The sequence below is a fragment of the Paramisgurnus dabryanus genome, chromosome 5 (genome assembly GCF_030506205.2).
Source record: "Paramisgurnus dabryanus chromosome 5, PD_genome_1.1, whole genome shotgun sequence".
NCBI lineage: Eukaryota > Metazoa > Chordata > Actinopteri > Cypriniformes > Cobitidae > Paramisgurnus > Paramisgurnus dabryanus.
In genome coordinates this window covers 46,393,918-46,404,785 of record NC_133341.1, presented here as the reverse complement: position 1 = coordinate 46,404,785, position 10,868 = coordinate 46,393,918, and the positions used below count along the sequence as shown (strand labels likewise).

Sequence of the window (10,868 nt, the reverse complement as noted above, 5' to 3'; positions counted from 1 at the left end):
ATAATTATAATGAATATTTTTTTATATATATATATCTTCTATTTATTCTCAGCTTCTATAGATCTAGTTATTATAAATATCCTATATAAGGCAAAATAAATATTAAATGTTCTTTACAGAGCCATCCCCTTTCCATTTGTTGGGTCTTACTGTTTCTTTGTGCATTAATTTACACAAATCCTACAAAACACATTCGTCACATCCATAATGCATGCATGTTTCCCTTATCTACAACAGGAAACATGTTTGTCATGTGACGGTTACCGTAGCTTCTCGATGCGTTTCGAATGTGAGGGGTGAGCTGTGGACTGAGCAATTGTTTTCAACTCACAATCTCACTGCCAGATGAAGCTAAAATCTTTACAGTACACCTTTAACAGCTGGATGCTTTCAAATGTTTTCCTGAATAATTTAAAAGTTTTTATTATGCCCTTACAGATTTTGCATGATCGCATGATAAGAAACATACAGTAGTAATTCTCATATGAAAACTGAACATTTACATAATTTACTCTGGGGAAAAAATACAATCCAAACATTTTAAAGAAATTTATTGGGCTGCAGTTGCTGGAAATGTGTGCGATAATAATTGCGTTGAAAACCTTTTAACTTTATTACAAAAGTGTCTTCTTGAAACAATTTGCAGTAACACTTTACAATAAGTTTGTATTTGTTAACATTAGTTGATGCATTAGCAAATAGGAACTAATAATGAGCAATATAGTTTATGATGCATTAAATGTTACATGAACTAAGATTAAATGCTGTTGAAGTATTGTTCATTGTTAGTTCAGGTTACCTAATGCATTAAGTTAATGTTAACAAATACAACTTTATCGTAAAGTATTCCACGAAAGTCATTAATGTATGACAGACATCAAAATCATGCTTAGTTTTTTCGTCTCTTCTTTGATTCTTTTCCTTTATGTTTGTCTTTTGACATCCGTTTGCCGTCTTTTCCTTTACGCTTATCTTCCAGGAAAATGGCTGGAGCTTTACTGGCCGGTATGCTGCTTTTATCTTTAATAAAGTCCTCTCTGACCAAAGGCTCGATAATGGCACCCATTGTAGTGACGACTTTAGGTGTGATCATCTTCCTCACGGAGCTCTGCGTGTTCCACGTCTGACCGACAGGAGTTCGGATGCATGACTCGAACTGTTTCGGGTTTTGAAAGGGAAACGGCAGCTGACAGACCTACAGAGTAAGAAAAGAAACGCAATTCAAAGAAATGTTTTATCAAAATGTGCAAGAATAAAAAAAAACAAAGATGTTTGGTTTAAAGGGACATTCCAATTTTTTTGAACATTTTCCATCTCCCCGAGAGTTAAACACTGGATTCTTACCGTTTTGGAATCCATTCAGCTGATCTCTGGGTCTGGTGGTAGCACTTTTAGCATAGCTTAGCACAATTCATTGAATCTGATTAGACCATTAGCATTGCGCTAAAAAATAACCAAAGAGTTTTGATTTTTTTTCCTATTTAAAACGTAGTGATATTACGTACTGCCCGAAAATAGTCCCCTTGGTTACCTTCAATAGCAGGGGACTATTTTTGGGCACTGTGTAATATCACTACGCCTCCTGCAGCCATGTTACAGCAGCAAAGTCCTTGATTATTACGCCAGAATAAGAGTATACTAGCCATATCTGCCTAGAAAATCGCAACTTTTAATTTTCCGTCGGTCTTAGTACATGATTGAACTACAGAAGAGTCAAGTTTTAAATAGGGAAAATATAGAAACTCTTTGGTCATTTTTGAGCGCAATGCTAATGGTCTAATCAGATTCAATGGATTATGCTAAAAAACGCTAAAAGTGCTAGCGCCAGACCTGGAGATCGGCTGAATGGATTCCAAAACGGTAAAACTCTAATGTTTAACTCTAGGGGAGCTGGAAGATGAGCATTTTTCAAAAAAAGTGGAATGTCCCTTTAATGCAACATGTAAATTATTACTATTGTTACTATGATTATTTTTAATGCTGCAAATTGGATTCCTCCAGCAGAGTTTTGTTGTATAAACACATGCAATGACAATAAAGACTTAACTAACTTTAACTCCAAGTACGATTCTGCGTCATATGCTTAAATAATAGACAATAAAAATGCAAAAAGATCACACTGAAAGAAAGATCCCACTAAAATTGATATTAAATGTGAATTAATGACATGCTTTTACTATAAATCCATGTACTTAATTTGCGTTACAGTAAGTACGATGATTCTGGAATGAGACGACGTGATTGGTTACCTGATGGGCAGCAACGGATGCACTTCTTTTCTCTGATATGATGACATCAGGCAGTTTCTGATCCTGCCTGGGGGGCGGTGGAGCCATTTTTATCCTAAATCTACAGAGAGAGAAAATTCAGAGAAATCTTTTTCTTCTTTAGAATCTGTAGCATCTTTAATTTTGACTATAAGTTTAAACAAAATATATCTTTAATACTGATTGAGTAAGGTCTTGACTAAAATTAATGTGAAATCAAACTTTAATGCTCCTCATCTCATCATTAGATTTTGAGACTTCAGTCTGCACTTCACAGACAGGGTCACGTATTTACCTTTTGCGTTTTTTTCGAGAGGGAACAAGACCAACACCACCCCATTCCCCCCAACCGGGCAACGTCAGGTCCACCACTTTGGGTCTTCCTGCCTCTTCCTGTTTTCGTTTGTCTTTGAGGAAATCTGAAATGACATCATCTCCAGCAAAAGCCTCCTTGATGATGGAGATCTGCTCCTCACGCTCCTAATAAAACAGCCGATGTAGACATAATGTTGAGATTTCTTTCGCTAACCCAAATGCTTTAATTTATTCTGAAACAAGTCTGAATAAATGTCAAAGCGAGACCTCAGTCGAGGTACACGCCATATTTAATTTGATGTGAATGATGTTAGTAACATCCACCTTCCCAACGGTGTCATTTCATTAAGATTTGATTAAACATGGCATCTACCCAGACTAACAATCGTTACTTTTTCTTTCTTTCATTTGGTTTTAATTTCAGTAAATTCTCATCACTCACTTCATCGCCCTCAACCACAGCTGGCATTAGGGGCACTTTGATGGCTTTGGCTTCTTTGGTGAGAACTGCATTGAGGTCGATTTCTTTGCTCTTTTTTGCAGGTGGTTCAGAAGTTGCTGTTTGTGGCGTTGATGTGGTTGTAGATGCACTGGGCTGAGGGTCGTCAACCTCCCCCAAAGCCTCCAGATCTTCCATGGTCCTGACTCGAACATGTCCTTCATCCAGTTGTTCTTCATCTTCCTGGCCTTCTTGTGTCTGACCTGGAGCTTCACGAGGCTTCTCACTGCTCATGAGTCTGAAAAGGGTGTTGAATTGAGAAACGTCCTCTTCCTCATCATCATCGTCGTCGCTGTCAGAAATATTCACAACGTCTTCTCCAACCACCTCCTCTCTCGCCACCTCACCCGTGTTATCTACTGAAAGAGAAATGAGATATGATTCACTCTATATATGATTCAAATAAAAAAAATGTTATTCAGTTTGGTTTCATACTCTCTTCTTCTTCTTCTGCTGGTGGTACAGGAACCAAGTCGTCATCATCTTCATTTGCCTGCCTCAACGTCCTCTTCCTATGAAAGTCAGCGAGTAGTTCCTCTTCCTCATTCTTCTCCTCCTCTTCCTCCTCCTCCTCCTCTACTGTTTGAGATGGCTCTGTTGTGACACATATCACCTCAGGCTCTTCACGTGGAATTCTGTTTCTCATCCAGGGATTGACGGCGTCAACGATCGGCTCGACGTCATTCACAAAATCAGGAACGGCTTCCGATTCTTCTTCCTGAGTTTCTTGTTCGTCATCAGAAATCGTCACCATCTTCTGAGTCAGGTTCTTATTCACCTGTAACTGCTCTTGCATTGCTTTACGAGCCTGGAGAGATCAGACATTAAAATATCAGCCGTGTGATGTACCTGTTCCAGCAAACATGATAAAAAGACAACTTATTCTCACCGAATCATCATATTTGGCCATGATAGCTTTGGATTTGGCCCACTTGCCACTGTTCTGATGTTTTAGAGACATCCTTTCCTGTTTGGATAAGACAGAGAAACATGAGCGACGTTCAATCGGTTTTCACAGGCTGATATTAAAGCACCACACACACCTCCATCCTGGACTTCTCCATCTTCTTCAGCTCCTCCAGAGCTCCTGTAGGATCTGTCTTCATCATTTCCTCAAACTGCTTGAGAAACTCTTTCCGTTTGGCTTTCTTTTGAATCTTGTGATACCTTCGAAGACACATTTGGTAACTTAAAAGCAGCATACTAGCTTTTTAAAATGATCACGGTGATCTGTAACTCACTTTTTACTCTTGATTCTCTTCTCTCTTTTAGCTTTGGCCTCGTAGTACGACTGCAGCGCTCTTGCTTTCTGCAGCTCAGCGCGACGCATGTTAGCCTGTCGATGCAAACAAACACATGCATGAGGAATATTAACAGTGCTATTAAATAAATATACAAATTACAAAAAAGTAATATAACTACTTCAATATGAGTTTGTTATACAGTAACTTCATACCTCCTCCAGACTCATGGCCTTCAGTGAAGCCTCTTCGATGGGAGTCAGGACAGGATCATGAATCGGCTGACTGTTGTTGTTCAAGAGTTTAAAAATCTCTTGTTCAAGAGGGGTTTCAGCCTGTCACACATTATATACATTAGGTTAGCATAAGTAGGTTAACATGCAAAATAACTTTAAAGCAATATAAGCAACTAAAGATCAGAAATACAAAAAAGACAAAAAAACTAGATTCAGATGCAAAAGCATCTGACATAAAAATAAGCATTTATATCAGAATCCTGTGTTTAGGTTTAGTTATTTAATTCCGATGAAAAGGTTATTAGTCAGTCATTGAAATGCCTTACTTCACACATGTCATTTCATTGCTATTTAGCAAATTGACTGTGTTCATGAAAGCTTTTTTGGCAAAAACCTCCACTTCTTTGGAAAAGACAAGGGCTGTCACGATTCTCCAAATCCTCAATTCGATTACATTTTCGATTCTAAGGTCACGATTTGATTCTCGATTTTTACTTTTTTTTCGAAAGAATAGGTTGCTATGCCATTTTTAGACTTTACTTTTATGAAATATAATATCTGACCTTGAACCTGGAGATGCTCTGCCATGTTAGTCGTGCTGTCAGTGGAAAAATATGGTACACGCACATACCTGATAAAACGAAACTTCCTGTCAGATGAACATTCCTGTCAGCACTTTGCACCTTAAAAACGCGCTTATATTACCATCAGACTGTTTTCATAACTCTTAGCAACTGAAATAAGTTGTTGTGAAAGTTAAACAGATCTCAGTTCAGAGAAACGACCGGTCCTGGCACAGACGCCGTTCTGCTGTGCATGCGCAGTTTTTTGTTTCCCATGTAAAGAGCAGCTTGCGTGGTGTCTCCTGCATCTGCCATGCTATCTTTTGACTGGCTGTAGCTAGCGAAGTTCGGGAGGTTGACTTGCAGCACTCAACACGTGTTTTTTTTTTCTCACTTGGCAAGCCGACCGGATGTGACATGAGGGCGTGGCAGCATCCACGATTCCATTTTTTTAATTCGAAGTTCGAGGTTGTGACTTAATTTCGTTTGACACCCTTAGTAAACAGTTGCAAAATTACTAAAGATGTGACTTAAAACACTGCAAATAGGGATGCATCGTATTTTCAGGAAACAAAATTTTTCGTCCGTACAAGTGAAAAGGCTAAATAAAATTTACTGAACAATGAGGTGACCAAATTTGATGACGTGACCAAATGTAACCAGCGCAGAGCTATACAAGACGCGCAAATGCAGCAAACATGTTGGTAAGCATTTTAAAGTGTAGAAGAAAGAAAGACGCGAAACCATACAGCACTACATGTTTCCTTTATAATTTAAAATTGAGACATCCTGAACACCATGCAGCTTTTGAGAAAGACACGGCGGTGATCCTGGGTATTTGTCGTTCATGCACAAGCACAAGAATGAGAGACTTTAGCTCTTCATCTCATGTCATCATAGTACGACGAACAGCATCAGCAGTACGTAATAAAAACTTCCTGAAAACAGTAAAGTCCTACAATGGCAAACACGCTTATATTAAACGTTTATTAACAAAATCTTTTTGTTAGACCACTTTGTGCAGGTGTAAAAGGCCCTATAATGACCGCTGGAATAAAAAAACTGTTAAATAATGTGAAATTAATATAGTAAAAAGGACATCCTGAAAATGTAACTTGTGCAATGGCGAGAAAATTGCAAAATAATTAGGAAAATTAAAAATAATTAAAAATTGTAAAGAGTTTTTCATTTAATCCGGCTTTGGCCAAGAATGTTCCTTTTCGGTGCATCCCTAATTGCAAATGGTGAAAGGCAGAATGTAAAAATGGAGAAACTGAAGCACACATTAGGGGGCGCTGTGATGCATGTGGCTGCTACATAAATTTTGTATTCAGGTTCAAATGCTCACATGAACACTTAATGGTAGAGGTCTTCTTGTGTAAAAAGAAATCACTTTTCACCCAAACCTTATGTGGATAAATAAATATTTTTAAAGAAAGACCCCAGAAAAACCTGACAAAATTAGACCTGAAAGCAACCTGACCCAGAGGCGCTTTTTTTACATGACTCGACAGTAAACGGCACCAACTGTGGCCTTACAACCAGGCAAATACACATTCCTTTAAATTAACCAAGGCTGCAAATATTATACCCGACCCATGTCTGAGGCACATGTGAAAATTTTAGACCCAAAACCACTCAGGTCTCAGGTTGAACCTCATCTTCCGTGCACTTTAGGACTTTGCTGAAAAATCGATGTGCTGTTTAGCAACAAAGCGGTATTTCTGAATTGCCTGAGGCCGGGATCAAGCACGTTTGAAGCGAAAGTATTCAATGAACTTAGATTATTTCCGAGAGCATTCAGTTAATGTCATTTTTGACGGAGGTGGCGCTTAGCGGCTTTGCATATGGGCTCTTCATATTTTTTAAAGTGTACCATTACACTAAATCCCACCCGCTAAAACACAGCCACACATATAAACAATATCCACACCTTCCATCCAGCCACAATCTGCTCCACCGGTTTGGGTCGCGAGCTCTCCTGGTTCAGAGGAAACACCAGTTGCTCAGCTTTTTGGTTTTGCACTATGATGCCCTGCCAGCGTGACACTTCTCGACTGCTCTTTTCATACGCTATCCCTCTCTGAATCTGTAAAACAACCAGAAGAAAAACATCAGCAGATTCATAGAAGAAAACCTGATAAACTGTCGTTTGTGTATAAACTAATCTCTGTTACAAAATGAAGCAGTTCCCTTACCCCTCACAAGCATTACATTAAAGCATTGGGCATACGCTTTTATCCAAAGTGACATACAGTGCATTACAAGGTATACATCAGTATGTGTGTTCCCTGGGACTGGACCCACAACTTATTAAGCAGGTAATGCAATGTTCTACCATTAACCTATAGGAACGCATGCATTAGGTCTTTGCTTTAACGCCACAATCTGCATTTTTGGCAAAACTAAATGGAAATAATAAGGCAGAGAATTTTTCTGGACTGTATTAAATGTGTACCCACAATAGAAATTACATATTCCCATTAGTGCATAACTTTTGAAATAACAATACAATTTAATGAACAGCTTATTTTTAAAGGCACTTAAGTTGTTTTGCTTCCAGGATGAAAGACAAATGAAAAAAAAAAACGAGCATTTAAAGACCTTCTCTGTTTGCTCTTTGTTAAGGGGAAGCTGCAAAGTCTCATTTCTGTTTTGCAGGTTCCTCAGCTGTTTTTTAGTCTTTTTAGAGGCTCCTGGAGTCTTCTCAACGGTTCCCAGCAGGTCAGAAAGTGCAATTTTGTCTCCAGCACCTTTAAAAAACAAATACATATTTTTTTACTTTGCTGCCGGACATATAGCGAATAAATATTGTGATGCAACCTTACCTTCTGCATTGACCAAGAACTCTGAGACCTGCAAACTCGCCTCAGACCGTTCAGTCTGGTTTTTTCTTGAATAAACAAGAACCAATGAAATAGCATTAGTAATTTCTTTAAGGTAAAGCTCTTGAATTATGAAACTGTAATATTTTATATTAATATTTTTTCTTATTAGTCTCAAACCTTCTTTTTCCACCCAGAGAACTGATAGCTTGTAGGAGCTTGCTGTGTTTTCTTTCATCATCGCTGCCTTCCTGTGAAAGAATAGAGCATATAAATAAACACAAATCATTTATCTTGGTTAAATTTGGCATTTTTTCTACACATAAAGATGTTAAAGGTCACCTGATATAAAAAATACACTTGTATAAATTGTTTTAACATAATTGTGTGTCTCCTGTAAGGATAAAAATCTGATGACTTTTTTATCCCTATAAAACCTCAACAATCTCGTTGGACAAGCCCACAACCGACCAAAGACCACAGTTAGGTCATTTTTATATTTTAAATCTTATTTACATAAATTATTACCGAATAACATTATTTCTATTAATTATTATTTAAAGTAAGGTGAGTGTCTGATTAAAATGGACGAATCAGCAGCTCATTTGCATTTAAAGAGAAACACATCTAAAATAGCACTTTCCCAAACATCACAAAATGGGAATTTTTAACAAGGTATTTTAAATTATCTATAGGGTATTTTGATCTGAATCTTCACAGGCACATTCTGGGGACATCGGAGACCAATATTACATCTTGAAAAATTATCATATTAGGTGACCTTTAAAATACTGATTTCACACAGACACAACGATTTACGTGTGATTCTCATACCATTTATTTTAATGTACTTTTTAAAACACTAGATCAGGAACGTGGCACTCACACTCTTGATACACTTTTGTTTTAATTTCAGTACAACATTTGACCTAAAAATACAGTATATATATAAAGCAAACTTACCTCATCTTCACTGGCACTTATGACTTCATTGTCCATTGAAAAGTCCTTTTGTTCTCGAACAACGGCCATAACTGAAGTGATGTTTACTGGAAAAGGAAACCATATTATTCATCTTATCCCAAAACACTCAATGGCAAGCCGCTACCCATTCAGTTTTAAAGCCAAATAAACGTATGCGTTTCGACACAAGATGGCGCCCGCAGCGCTTCCGCAGCTTCGAATTCACTCAGTCGTTTTCATTAAATATTTTAAGTGGACTATGTTAAAAATAATGTAGGCAATGGGGAATAAGCATATAGGGGGCTATTTAGGACACTCACTGCCGTTATGTCTCATTACATTATTACTGTAGACACGTCTGTCATCAATGTTAAATGTTTACGGCATTATTTGCCATTTGCATTATGTTAAATATTGTATTGTACAAATCTATTTAGTGTATAACTTTGTGTAAAAAGTATTTTAGTTTGTACAATCTGTATTGTCTGGAATTGCAAGACTTTATTGTCATCATGACAAGTGATATGGACTTTTATATATAACGTTAATTTAATAAACATTCAGCATGTTTGAAAAATACGGTGATAATAACCACGTTATTATATGTATTCTGTGAATGCTTATTATCATCTTCATTTGCAAACAGATTATCTTTCACATACGTTTACATTTTATGCACATAAAATGGAACATCTGCATTGAAACAACAACATTGAAGGAATGAGAATAAGATTTGATTTTCAAAGGACAGGTAAACAGATCATTAAAAACTACATACTGACTACAAATCATTTAATCGTTTAGCTGTGTGCCGTGGTTTACTGTATTAAGATAAAAGTACAGATGACAGTGAACAAACCTCTTCGTTAGTGTCGCACGTGCAGTCGTCTTCAGATTAAACACGTGTCCGATTAATCTCTCTCACGGCTCATTCACACAACCAGACGATATCCAGTCTCAATATATTCACCAACTCAGGAAAACTACATCATAATTCTTTAAAATACTGAATTACAAAAACACCCGTGAGCAAATTGGCTACATACTTCTACGTCATCGACTCCATTGCACGTGTTCCGCGCACAGAGATGACCTACTTCCGGTGGGCTGGGTTGTGTAAAAGAAAGTGGACTTGAGATACACCAAACTCAAGGCACAAAATGTAAAATTACCAATTCTTAGCTGAATTGTAAAATTTAAACGATCTTTGACGATAGTGAATTATCAGAAATGTACCTCTTTCTAGCATGTATTGTACATGTTATTAATAAATAAAGGAAACACACTAAATATTTATTTGAAGCTTTTAAGTTTGTAATGAGGATCTCACACTAGTTTTATCAAACTAATTTTCATTTATTTTTAATTTGACATATTTTTAAAGATCTGTTCAATATAGGCTATTGATAACCAAAGCTTTGTAAGTTATTATTGTCTTGTTAATTGATTATAATTTCTCTGACTGTCAAAAAATATTAAACTAACTATTGTTTTTACTGAATATAAGGCAGAGTTTAATATAAAACAAGAGTCAGATATCTTTAACTTGTTTAATCTTGTTCTGCTCCGGGCTAAACATGTTAAGTGTAAATTAAGAGCAAGCCCTATTTCTATTTTCTTTGTGGAAGTAACATTTTAAATAGATTAGATACCATCTTGTTTTAATAGAAACAGTCTTTTTTCTCATCCCTGACATATGGCCATTTAGTATATGGTTAATGTGTAAATAAATAAATAAATAATATAAATGGAAAATACCTTGTTATACTCTGCATGCATGTAAAATCCTGTTTTACAACACACACTGAAGTGTTTATTCTGGATATATATCTATATCTATATATACACACAAAAAAGTTGTGAAAATTCCTCTGACCTTGGATTTCTTTATTTTTATTACTATTAATTTACCAATATGATTAAATATTGTAAATATACAAAAAGTCTTTTTTTCCTTTT

The 10,868-nt window shown here is 36.6% G+C and overlaps 1 protein-coding gene across 2 annotated transcripts; it reads right to left on the bottom strand.

Moving 5' to 3' along the window:
* Window positions 1-536: 536 nt before the first annotated feature.
* Window positions 537-10,842, bottom strand: LOC135774393 (U3 small nucleolar RNA-associated protein 14 homolog A). Of its 2 annotated transcripts, none has more exons than XM_065284458.2 (15): window positions 9,769-10,842; window positions 8,910-8,995; window positions 8,127-8,197; window positions 7,950-8,014; window positions 7,726-7,874; window positions 7,055-7,210; window positions 4,538-4,657; window positions 4,323-4,417; window positions 4,125-4,248; window positions 3,971-4,048; window positions 3,517-3,889; window positions 3,025-3,437; window positions 2,563-2,747; window positions 2,250-2,349; window positions 537-1,195 (listed from the first exon to the last, which is right to left on the bottom strand). In XM_065284458.2, the coding sequence occupies exons 2-15, from the start codon at window positions 8,976-8,978 to the stop codon at window positions 890-892; spliced, it is 2,304 nt and encodes a 767-aa protein (XP_065140530.1). In that variant the 5' UTR covers window positions 8,979-8,995; window positions 9,769-10,842; the 3' UTR covers window positions 537-889. The 2 variants fall into 2 exon arrangements, with proteins under 2 accessions (XP_065140530.1, XP_065140529.1); XM_065284457.2 differs by having other exon boundaries at window positions 3,025-3,440; window positions 9,769-10,837.
* Window positions 10,843-10,868: the final 26 nt, after the last annotated feature.

Bases quoted from the DNA above. Each gene is read 5' to 3' on its own strand.
- LOC135774393 (XM_065284457.2), bottom strand. From the start codon at position 8,978: ATGGCCGTTGTTCGAGAACAAAAGGACTTTTCAATGGACAATGAAGTC. The intron at 4,049-4,124 runs GTGTGTGTGGTG...TTATCCAAACAG, and splicing joins TGGAGAAGTCCAGGATGGAG to GAAAGGATGTCTCTAAAACA. The intron at 2,748-3,024 runs GTGAGTGATGAG...CTGTTTTATTAG, and splicing joins CTGTGGTTGAGGGCGATGAA to GAGCGTGAGGAGCAGATCTC.